At 35.1% G+C, this 12,506-nt stretch overlaps 1 protein-coding gene across 1 annotated transcript in view; it reads right to left on the bottom strand.

The window, feature by feature from the left end:
- Window positions 1-12,506, bottom strand: part of CFAP47 (cilia and flagella associated protein 47) — an 890,592-nt gene that overhangs the window by 255,586 nt on the left and 622,500 nt on the right. Inside the window, 2 exon segments of the mRNA XM_078146130.1 lie at window positions 3,434-3,590; window positions 11,635-11,739. Of these exon segments, the coding sequence (XP_078002256.1) occupies window positions 3,434-3,590; window positions 11,635-11,739 (262 nt within the window).

The following is a 12,506-nucleotide window of genomic DNA, read 5'->3' as shown; positions in this document are numbered from 1 at the left end:
TAAAAACTTTATGATATCTAGGGCCTTCAGGCCAATTTGCTACTTCTCTGCCACTGCCACTGCCACTGAGAAAGTGAAAGGGGATTGCTGGCCCGTTAGTAATTTTCTATGTATCACAGATTTCAATGGAGGAGAAAAATGGTACCAGTAGTCTGCCTAACAGTGATGAGCTTCTTCATATTTAGCTGGACTAGTACTCAGAAAACAGACTTAGTCTTTCACCAGAACCATACTGAAAGTCTTACCAGAATAGTAGAACATAACAGAGCATACACAATGCTGACAGAGGCTTGGAAAACCTAGGGTCACCTAGATACCGTGATGAGGCAGCAGAGTGAGCTTTGGGGGACTTACTTTTAGGCTTTATTGGAAAAGAAAAGAAGATCAAAGATGAAAGAGGATATTTGGGACATACAGAATAATGATAATTGATAACACAGAAGTATACATATTCAATAGTTATTTATTTCTATTTTGTATGCCTAGTAGAATGACTTTTACTCTGGAAATAACAAAACAAAATGGCTAATAGGAAATTCATATGAAAAATAATTAAAGAGCTCATAAGAAAGTACCTAGTTGCTCCCTGATGAATCAAGTCATACAGCTCTGATGACCTAAGATCATGGGCACTGAAAGAATTGGCAGCAGTGATTGTTGAAATACTGCCAGTAGTATCAGAAGGGTCATGGAAAATAAGAGAAGTATTAACAAATTAGAGACAAGCAAATGTCCTGATTTTCCAGGGAGAGGGACAGAGAGAGAGAGAGAGAGAGAGAGAGAGAGAGAGAGAGGAGAGAGAGAGAGAGAGAGAGAACGAGAACAAAAAGAATCTTCAAAGTACAAGCCAGGGAAATTTACTTTGATTTCTAGGAAAAAAATTTTTATAAAGAATTTATGAAAGGAACAATATCTATTAAGACTGAAAAAAATCTCTGACAGGTTTTTTTTTTCCTGGAGGTTTTTTATTTGTTTCCTGGTTTGCTTTTTGTTTTATTTTATTTTGTTTTTTCCTGAAGAGTCAATGAAACAATTCTTTAGATTTAATTCTGCCAAGACACTAATGCTCGAGCCATTGAAGTACTCACCTAGTTGCTAAAGCATAAAAATCCCAACATATATAGTCAGTTCTCTCCACATGTGATGAATTCCTGCTGCCATGTGACCAGATGTGTCTCTATACTGAGTTAAAGGGAGCTATGCCCAGATGAACCAGGACTGCATCCTTGTTAAACAGCCTTCCAATGTGCTGGCCATATGAACTTCCTTTTATAAAATCATAAGTGATTGATGACTGTTTCATTGAGTTCTGATCCAAAGCCTAAACCACTGAACTGAACTGCCAGCAGAAGGAAAACAAGGACAGTGAGATGAAACCTGTCTTCATACCCTTGAATTGATTGATTATGAACTCCTTTAGGTAATCAAGGCCTTCTCCTCTAACACCCAGGGAGCTTGGGGTGTCCACTTTGAAGAACACTGTCCTAAGGCAAAAAAAAAAAAAATCCCAACACACAAGTAGCTGGTTCTTCAGAGACTTGATCAGTTCTCTAATGCACAAAGTGTTAATGTACTTCTCTGGAAAGTATGTCAAATATGGTGGAGGTGAAGTATGTTCAATTGTACCAATGCCACATCTTTGATGAACCTCCTTCCCATGCTGTTAAGTAAACTTCCTTTTGTAAAATACATAGTCAACAAGTGTCTTATTTTATTCTAGCCCCAAATATGAACCATTGTACTGGCCTTAATAAGGCCTCACTTAGAACAGTATTATTAAAGGAATAGCTGGCGAACCTCTAGAAAGAGAAGCAGTAATTACAAAGAATTAGTATGGCTCCATCCAGAATAGATCATGCCAGACTCACTTATTTCCTTTCTGAGTGCTGTAGACATAGTTTACCTATATTTTATTAAAGCATTAGACAAATTCTTATCTTATAGAGAATATGGAGAAGTATGAACAAAACCATAATATAATTAGTTGGACTCAGAACTGGTGTGATAGACATACTCAAATTGTAATTGCTAATGGTTCACTGTTAACGAGGCTGGAGATATCCAGCAGGGCACCCCAGGGATCTGTGATTTGATCCTGTGATTTTTTTTTTTACAATAGTTTTATCATTAATGTGGTTAAAGAAATAGATGACATGTTCATTATATTGTAGATGACACAAAGCTGGAAGAGACAGCTAACTTACTGGCTGGAAGAGTCAAAAGATCTTTTAAAGTTTGAGCATTAGCCTAAAATCTAATGAGATTAAATTAAATAAAATTAAATTTAAACTCTTAGACTCAGAAAATAAATCAAATTCATCAGAACAGGTTGAGGGAGGCAGTAGTGTGCTTAGAGAAGACTTTGTGGTTTTATTGAACTACAGTCAAAATATGGGTTAACAATGTGGTGTGGTAACCAAAAATCTAATGACATACGATGCTGCATTGAGAAAAACAGAACCTCAAGAACAAGAAGGTGATAGCCCTGCTACACTCTGCCCTCATCAGACCTCATCTGGAGTACTAGATCCAACTGCAAGTTTCAGTTTAAAGAGGTCATTTACAAGCTAATATAGTTTCAAGATGAAGACAACAGGGTTGGCGAAGAGCCTACAATCCGTGTCACATGAGGGTTGTTTGAAGGAACTGAGGGTGCCTAAGCTGGAGAAGAGAAGAGTAAGGGGAGATATGATAGCTTTGTTAAAGCATCTGAAGATCTTTCATATGGAAAAAAATATATATTTGTTCTTTTTGTCCCCAAAGGGAAGAAGCAGGATCCAGTCTTCATACCTTGCATGGAACCCCAGCTCCTGCCCTGGAAACTTGTCCTACTGATTTGAGAGTTTATTTAAAGATCTCTGAAATTAGAGATTCAAATATTCATATCATCAAAAACCACAGCCTAGTGTAGTAAAAGAACAATAAACAGGGAATAGGAAGATCTGAGTTCTAATACTTGTTCTGATATGAACTAGCATTGTTACTTTAGACAGTTCAATTAACCTTTCATAGCTTCAGTTCCTCATCTCTAAAATCAGGCAGTTGGGATAAATGATATCTAAGATCTTCCTATCCCCAGAATACTTTGGTTTTTGAACTAATTGCACATTTATGAACTGAGCAGTTAGGTGGCACAGTGGATAGAGTGTGGCCATGCAGTTAGGAAGACCTCAGTTCAAATGTGACCTCAGACACTATCTTTGTGACCATGGGAAAGTAACTCAACCCTGTTTACTTCAGTTTTCTCTTCTGTAAAATGAGTTGGAGAAAGAAATGGCAAACCACTCCAATATCTTTGCCAAGAAAATCCCAAAGAGGTTCACAAAGACTTGGACACAATTAATCCACTAAACAACAACAAAAATAAACTAATTCAATTTCATTAGCATTGATATGATAAGAAAAGGGATGGGGAGGGAATCCAATAACTCACCTCTCAATAGGATATCAACAAGAACATGTTCAGTAGTGGGGTTCCTGAAAGGTATAATTTCAGACAAATGCTGACCAATACATGTACATATGGTCACTGGTTCCAAGGACAGAGGAATGAGGCCTATTCCAGACAGATAAAATATCCATTCTTCAAGCTATTAAAAAATAAAATAAAAGACAAGTCTGACATATTTAGACTAATGAATCACTTCTTAAACTACATTCATATCATATTCCAATTTTTTGCAGTTGAAATGCCTTACATTTTGGTATTCATTACATGTCTATCCAATTGCCTTGTCTCTTTTTTTCTAAACATTACTGTACTTCACTAAAAAACCAATTGATTAGTTTTCCCACTGAGGAGGAAAGGGGGGAAATTGCCAATATTCAAATGTCTAGCTTATTTGAAAGCACAGAAGGCTATTTACAGCAACACAAAAGAGAAACTCTAATGGAAAACCTTATATTTGTGCTCAAGGCATTGTTAATTAACTCACGCAACAAAATGAGTCATAAACCCGGCATGCAGCTTCCAAAAGCTAGAACCTGATGCCAAATGTGATGAGGGTTTTCTTACATGAAGGTAAGAAAACAATATATGCTTTTACCTTATAGTAAAGGATAATAATCAATAGTTAGGTGTGATTTTCTCTCTCATCCTCCATTACAATGAACTGTCTTTGTTTAATTACAATAGCCACTACAGTAATGGTATCGGGGCTACTTCACTGTGAACATGGGAAGATCCAGGTACACTGTTCTTCAGCTGTGGCACTGATTTTCAAAAGACTCATCTCTTTGCTTTGTTTGTTTTGTTTTCCATTTTGATATGTGAATTATCTTGACTTAAATGTTTCCTAAAGAACCATGACTCAATCTAGGTATCTCTCTACACTTAAGCACACAGGGAACCAAATGCTGCCCCATGTAATAAATGCATAACTAAATAATTGATTGACTAAATCAATCAATTAATCAATAAGAGAATAAAGATCCCAATAAACAAGCTAATAAATAATTACATATAGGTGTATATTTTTACATAGATGAATGTCTTCTTTTGAATTTCCAGTTTTGTGTTTTTAATTTTCTAAACTACATATATTTTGCTAAGCCTGTATACCAGTGCAAACTAGCAATAGATTTTCTCAGTCTTTGAGGTAATCATTTCTAAAACCAGTATGGATCTCATATGTCCATTAGGTGATGCAAACATATAGAGATATCTTTAACTTACCTATATTTACTTGTCTATATATTCAGTGCTTCACCAAAAAATCTGTGATGGGGCAGTTCAACATGTTTAAATTAAAATGTATTGAAAATTTCAATTAAACTATTGGCTACCACAGACTTAATTACCATTGTATTAAAAATTTGATATTTATCAAAACTATCCACTTGCATTATCAACTTGAGAGTATAGGAGAAAATTAAAGAATGAAACCATGTGTATACATATAGATAACTATTTTATATATAAAGTAAATAAACAGCTTACTTTGTCTCATCTTATTGCTTCTCTAAAAATTGCACTGGAATCTTTAAAGTTCTAATTAGAAAGCTTGTAAAAGATGAAATAGGCTACAGGTAATAGAGAGTAAATTTGGTTTGCACATTGAGCAGAGCTACAAGGGCCATCAGGATTGGCAGGGATCAGCGGAGCTTTCCAAAGACACAGATTACAATGATCGCTGACTCATGCTGGGTTTTAAGAGCCTCACTGATTTTAAATATTCTTCTTTCATTTCTGATCTACTGACCTTTAGGTGAAGAAATTCAAGCAAATCAAGGGAAATTGAGGTGAAGAATGGCCATGCTTAAGAAGAAAATTAATAAAGACACAGAAAACCACAAGGCAGCATATCATAGTTGATACATTCCAATGGAAGAGCCTGCTAGAAGCCCACTTTTATTGTGCCTTCCTACTAACTTCATCTCACTCCATTAAAATTCTATTGCATAAAGAATGCCTGCTATTCTAGCCTATGTTTACAACCTGAACACATAATTGAGCTGCCACTTCAGGTACGATACCCCAACAAAATTAATTTTAGGATTCAAAAACTGTAGTCAAGTGACTACAGCCTAAAGTTGGCTATTCACTGTGTAGAGCTCTCCAGAGATCCAAACCAGAAACAAATGAAGCAAATAATAACCTGTACTAATTTCTCTCAATTCAGCAGAGATACAATCAGGAACAGTTAAAACTTATACTATAAGCACTGCCATTAGTAGACTTTAGATTAGTCAGCTACTCAGCAATGAGCAGGCTTAAAGTGTTAGCTGAGATACATTTCATCAGAGAAATCCAGGGAGAAAAATCAATGCAGGTTTTTTTTCTTTTTTGGTATTTTAAAAATTGTTCCAAAGAGCCAAATCTAGAACAAACTCTCATCATATCTTTAAAAAAAGAAAAAAAAATCTATCTTAGCTGTATATACACTCATTCATAATAAAGATACTATTTCAAAATGTTCATACAATTAGCGCTTCCGGTGATCTGACATCAGTTTGCAGAGGATAGCAATGAAAGGAATTGAATAAAATGAAAAAAAAAGAAATTATTCAGGGATAAAAACGGCAAATAAAAATCACAAAGGTGAGAGTAATACACTGAAAAGGTTGAGGGGGTCTGGACAAAGCAACTGAGAAGATGAGTTATTGATCACAGTAGAGGTGCACACAAAACCCTATAGATTCACCATTATTTGAAAGCAGATGTGCTGGATGATAGAAATGAAGCTTCAACGATCAATTCGTCCATGAAAGGTTTAAGTGAATTATTTACTTGTTTTCTCACTTTTATATTTGATGAAGAATTTAACTTTAAATTTACAGGCTCATCCTTTCGGAGAACTTAAGTTAAAAGTAGATAACAGGTGTGTTGTGTTGTTGAACTCCCCCTGAATACAGATCATTTTGATCAGAGATGCAAGCATAGTTCTTAATGAAAGGACAAGGAAAGGTGTCTCTAAATGCATCACTTAAAAAATTTTGTCTTCTCAAATATATTATTGTATTAAAACAAAATAGAATCACTTTATCTTTGTTTTTCTCTTACTTATGTTGACAAATTTCTGGAAAAAAAATAAAATATCAGGGAGTCACAATCAAGATCACACAGGACCTGGAAGCTGAAACATTAAAGGATCTGAGGTGATGGAACATGATATTCTGGAGGGCAAAAGAGCTCATATTACAAGACTACAACCAAGCATCGCTTAACCTGGCAAAATTAAGCATAATACTTCAAAGGAAAAAATGGTCATTCAATGAAATAGAAAGATTTCAAGCTTTCCTAAGAAGACCAGAAGTAAACTGAAAGTTTGACCTCCACTATAAAAACTCAAGAGAAAGCATAAACAGGCAAAAAGAAAACATAAGGGATCCAATAGAGCTAAACTGTTTGCATCTCTACCTGGGAAGATGATTCATAATTCTTAAAAAAAAATTCCTGACAATACACACAAAAGGAATATACACAGACAGAGAATACAGATATAAGGTAAATTTGAGGGAATGACCTAAGAAAATAAGGGATGAGAAAGTGGAAAGGATGAGAAAGTGAGGAAGGAAAGGAAAGGTAGAATGGGGTAAATTATCTCATAAGAAGAGGCAAGAAAGACATTAGAGGGGGAGATAGAGGGGGGCAATGGGCATCACTTCAATCTCACTCTCATCAATATTGGCTCAAAGAGGGAATAATATACACAATCAGTTGAATAAAGAAATATATCTTACCCAAGATGGAAATAGGAGGGGAGGAGATTAAGTAAAGGTGAGGGAAGAATGACTGACATAAGGGAGGACAGATCAAGGGAAGTGGTAGACAGAAGCAAAACACTGGTGAGCTGGGAAGGGGTGAAAGGAGAGAGAGGACAAACAGGAGGACAAATACGATGCAGTGAAATACACAAGCAGTGAATATAACTATGAATACGAATAGGATCAATTCTCCCATAAAACCGAAGCAGATAGCAGAGTGGATCAAAAACCAGAATCCTACAATACGTTGCTTATAACTGAAGCAAAGAATGCACACAGAGAAAAGGCAAAGGGCTGAAGTAGAATCTAGTATGCTTCAGCAGAAGTAAAAAAAAAAAGCATGGATATCAATCCTGACCTTACACAAAGTAAAAGCAAAAATATATCTACCAAAAAGAAATAAGGAAGGAAACTACATCTTGCTAAAAGGTACCACAAACAATGAAGCAATCAAATTAGAGAGCAAGGAATAGTTTACTTCTTAGATCTACAAGGAGGGGAAGAATTAATGACCAAACAAGATATGGAGAGCATTACAAAATGTAAAATAGATCATTTTAATTATGTTAAATTAAAAAGCTTTTACACAAACAAAACCAGTGCAACCAAGATTAGAAGGAAAGCAGAAAGCTGGGAAACAATTTTTATAGCAAGTGTCTCTGATGAAGGCCTCATTTCTCAAATATATAAAAACAACTGATTCAAATTTCTATGAATACAAGCTATTCTCCAAGTGATAAGTGGTCAAAAGCTATGAATAGACAGTTTTCAAATTAAAAAAACAAAGCAAAGATACCTATAGGCATACAAAGAGATTCTCTAAATAACTTTTGATTTAAAAAATGAAAATTAAAACAAAAAGCTGGGAAACAATATAGCAAATGTCTCTGATAAAGGACTCATTTTCCAAATATACAGAAAACAATCAAATTTATGAGAATACAAGCCATTCCCCAATTGATAAATGGTCAAAGGATATGAACAGGCAGTTTTTAGATGAAGAAATCAAAGCTCTCTACATGCATATGAAGACGTGCTCTAATTAACTTTTGATTAGAGAAATACAAATTATAACTCTGAAATACCACCTCATACGAATCAGATTGGCCAATATGATAAAAAAAAAATGATAAATGTTGAAGGAGAAGTGGGAAGGTTGGGAGAATAATGCACTGTTGCTGGAGCTGTTAAGTGATCCAACCACTCTGGAGAGTAATTGGAACTATGCGCAAAGGGCTATAAAACTGTGCATACCCTTTGACTTAACAATACCACTCCTGGGTCTGTATCCCAAAGAGATCATAAAAAAAGAGAAAAGGACCATGTGCAAAAATACTTCTAGCAGCCCTTTTTGTAGTGGCAAACTACTAGAAATTGAGAGGATGTCCACCAATTGGGGAATGGCTGAACAAGCTGTAGAATATGAATGCAATGGAATACTATTATTCAATAAGAAATGATCAACAGGAAGACTTCAGAAAAACCTGGAAACATCTGTATGAATTGATGCAAAGTGAAATGAGCAGAATCAGGAAAACATCATACCAAGCATTAGCAACATCATGTGATGATAAACTATGAATGACTCAATTCCTCTCAGCAAAACCATCATCCAAGACAAGCACAAAGGACTCATGAAGAAAAATGTTATCATGTCCAGATAAAGAACTGATGGACTTGGAATGTACATCAAAGCATATTTTTTCACTTATTTATTCTTCCTCATGGATTTTTCAATTTGTTTGAAAATTTCTATGAATACAAGCCATTCTCCAAGTGATAAGTGGTCAAAAGTTATGAACAGGCAGTTTTCAAATGAAAAAAAAAATCAAAGATACCTATAGGCATACAAAGAAGTTCTCTAAATAACTTCTGATTTAAAAAACGCAAATTAAAACACCTCTGAGATATCATGTCATCCATCTGATCCATCCATATGCACAGTTTTCTTTCACAACTGGGATGAATATGGAAATATGTTTTACATGATAGCACATGTATAAACTATATCAAACTGCCTACCATTTTCGGAAAGGGGGACGTGAGGGAGGCAGGTAGAAAAATTTAGAATTAAAAATCTTATAAAAAGTAATGCTAAAATTTTGTTATAATATGCAATTGGGGGAAAAGTAAAATACTATTTAAATAAAAAAAAACAAAAAAAAATCTGCTTTTGAATTATTATTGAGAACATAGCAGGAGAACTAAAAGAATGTCCTCACCCAAGCAGAAGGATCCCCCTCTAATGAATGCATAGGAGGATATCATAAGAGTCACAAAAGAGAAGCAGGAAAGACTGAATTGTGGTTGCCTCATTGCCAGAATAGGCACATCAAGGAGGTCATAAACCCTGGGTATTTGAGGATAATTAGAGCCTTTGGAAAGACAATGGAGCAGAATGAAAAGGGGGCTCAGGATTTGGAGTCAAAAGACCTGTGTTCCAATTCCAGCTCTGCTACTTTTGCCTGAGTCACCTGTGATATTGAGTTACCCCATTTGTAAAATGAGATGATTGGACACAATGACTTCTTAATGTTCCTTTCCTCTCTCTCTCTCTCTCTCTCTCTCTCTCTCTCTCTCTCTCTCTCTCTCTCTCTTGTATATATATACACACACACACACACACACACACATATACACATATACATATATATATATATATAAATATATGATTTTAATAGTATTTTACCCAATTATATGTCAAGACAATTTTAGCATTCATTTTTACAAGATTTTGAGTTCCAAATTTTTCTCATTCATAGTTGATCATCACACGATATTGCTGACACTATGTACAATGTTTTCCTGTTTCTGCTCATTTCACTTTACGTAAGTTCATACAAATCTTTCCAGGTTTTTTTTTTAATCTGCCTGCTCATCATTTCTTATAGCACAATAGTACCCTATTATATTCATATACCACAACTTGTTCAGCAATTTCCCAATTGGTGGGCATCCCCTCAATTTCCAAAATTCTTTGCCACCACAAAAAAGTTTTCTAGAAATATTTTTGTACATGTATACCCTTTTCCCTTTTTTATGATCTCTTTGGGATACAGACCTAGTAGTGTTATTGCTGAATCAAAGGGTATGCACAGTTTTGTAGCCCTTTGGGCATAGTTCCAAATTTCTCTCCAGAGTAGTTAAATCAGGTCACAACTCCAACAACAGTGTTTCAGTGTTCCAACTTTCCCAGCTCTTCTCCAATATTTATCATTATCCTTTTTCTAATCATATTAGCCAATCTGATAGGTGTGATAGGGTATCTCAGAGTGTTTTAGTTTATATTTCTCCAATCAAAAGTTATTTAGATCACTGCTTCATATGACTATGGATATCTTTGATTTTTTTTATCTGGAAACTGACTTAATAACCTTTGACCGTTTATCAATTGGAGAATGGCCTGTATTCTTATAAATTTGACTTTTTGTTCTCTAGTATGTTTGAGAAATGAGGCCTTTATCAGTAACACTTGCTGTAAAGATTGTTTCCCAGCTTTCTGCTTTCCTTCTAATCTTGACTGCATTAGTTTTGTTTGTACAAAAGCTTTTTTACTTACTATAGTCAAAATTATATATTTTACACTGTTATGCTCCCTATCTCTTCTTTGGTCATGAATTCTTTCCTTCTCCATAGATCTGACAGATAGACTATTCTTTGCTCTTATAATTTGCTTCTGGTGTCAACATTTATGTCTAAAACATGCATTCATTTTGACATACAATGTTTTTGAGATTCAACTTCATTCTCCAAATGTTCTCCTCAGATCACTTGTAAGGGTGGCATAACAAATAGAGAAGAAAAAGTAAATGACATTTCTAGAAAGAAAACATATAGTCATGCCCCACCTACACAAAGATGTTATGGCAGCCACCCAGATCACAATATTGTTTCTGCTACTTGATTGCAATAAATAATATAGTGCTGTTTTTTATTATTGATTTACCTGAAGTAGATCAAAATAAGGCTGATACATTTCCATCTATTTTTCACCCTTTCAAAACTGAGGGAAGCAAAACCAAACCAAAAAAAATCAAGGTATGAATCATTTAAGGCCAAAGATAATTTCAACTAAAGTAAAATGTTACTTCAGTTGTCCAGTGGTTAGTAAGATTGTTTCAATGTTCCAGGATATCAGATACACTGGAATAGTATGCTGATGAAATGGTGGACAGATGGTGGATTAAATCATTCATAATGATATGTTCACCAATTTATCATCGCAATTTTAGACGTCAAATTAAACAAGCTGAATGGTAACACTGAAGAGAGAAAAAAAGATGACCATCAACAATCTTGCCACTTGTTTGCACTTTAAAGCTTCCAGTTTTAGACTCTGAAAACCATTTGAGAAATAACCCCATGGCTTGAAACATCTGTCATGTATTAACATTCCATTACTTTTAAATTGTGGCATTTTAGTCATACCTGTCTACAGTGGAAGATGATTGAAGCTTGCTGTTTCCCTCTTCCAAGGGCAGAAGGATAAAAATGAACAGGTACTTCAGTAGTGGAATAAGGAGGTACAATCAGCTTTGAAAACACAGAAAAAGCAAAAGGAAAAAAAAAATCAATACTTTGGTTTGAGGCGTATGTGTGTGTGTGTGTGTGTGTGTGTGTGTGTGTGTGTGAGAATACATCCCTCGTACTGATAGTGTTGATACTGGTGATGTTTATATGATTAATGTTTTCAACTACTCCTATTCTACACTCTCAGTACGTTTGGTCTGCTAAGATTGACAAAGTATACTGCAGTAAACAACATTTAGCAGCAGTCACAGCACATTTATTCTCCAGAAAATAACAGGGTGTTATGGACTATATAAAAAGAAGCTAAGTTTAGCTTCATAAGTTGACTTTACAACCTTGATTAAAAGAATATTGCTTTTACTTTTAATCTTGTTCATTTCATGTTACTTGTCACAACATTATTCTATGTTGTAAGCACAGTGAATTCAAAATGAATTAATTCCAAGAAAAAAAAGACATTTTCACAATAGATTGAGGACTAAGTGAGCTCCTTTTCCTGTAGGTTACAACCTAGAAGTGGGGAGTAATAGATTACATCTCTACCTCTTTTGAAGATCACACAGCAATCAATTCCAAAGTGGTGTGAATAAGCCTGGTCTAGTTGACTTGGAGAAGGCCTGGAACAAACACAACGGAGCTGGGAGAAGGTGTCCTTGCTAATCCTAAACCTCAGTAGGAGAGGCTATCATCATGAGGAGTCAGACCACCCAGTGTGCTAGGGGTGAGGGGAGGAGGTAAATGGTCCTGACTACACTAGCTACGAAAGGAAA

This window comes from Phascolarctos cinereus, unplaced genomic scaffold (assembly GCF_003287225.1).
Source record: "Phascolarctos cinereus isolate Bilbo 61053 unplaced genomic scaffold, phaCin_HiC Scaffold_726;HRSCAF=1367, whole genome shotgun sequence".
Classification (NCBI taxonomy): domain Eukaryota; kingdom Metazoa; phylum Chordata; class Mammalia; order Diprotodontia; family Phascolarctidae; genus Phascolarctos; species Phascolarctos cinereus.
The sequence above is the reverse complement of the archived record's forward strand: the minus strand, read 5'-3'. Positions and strand labels throughout refer to the sequence as shown.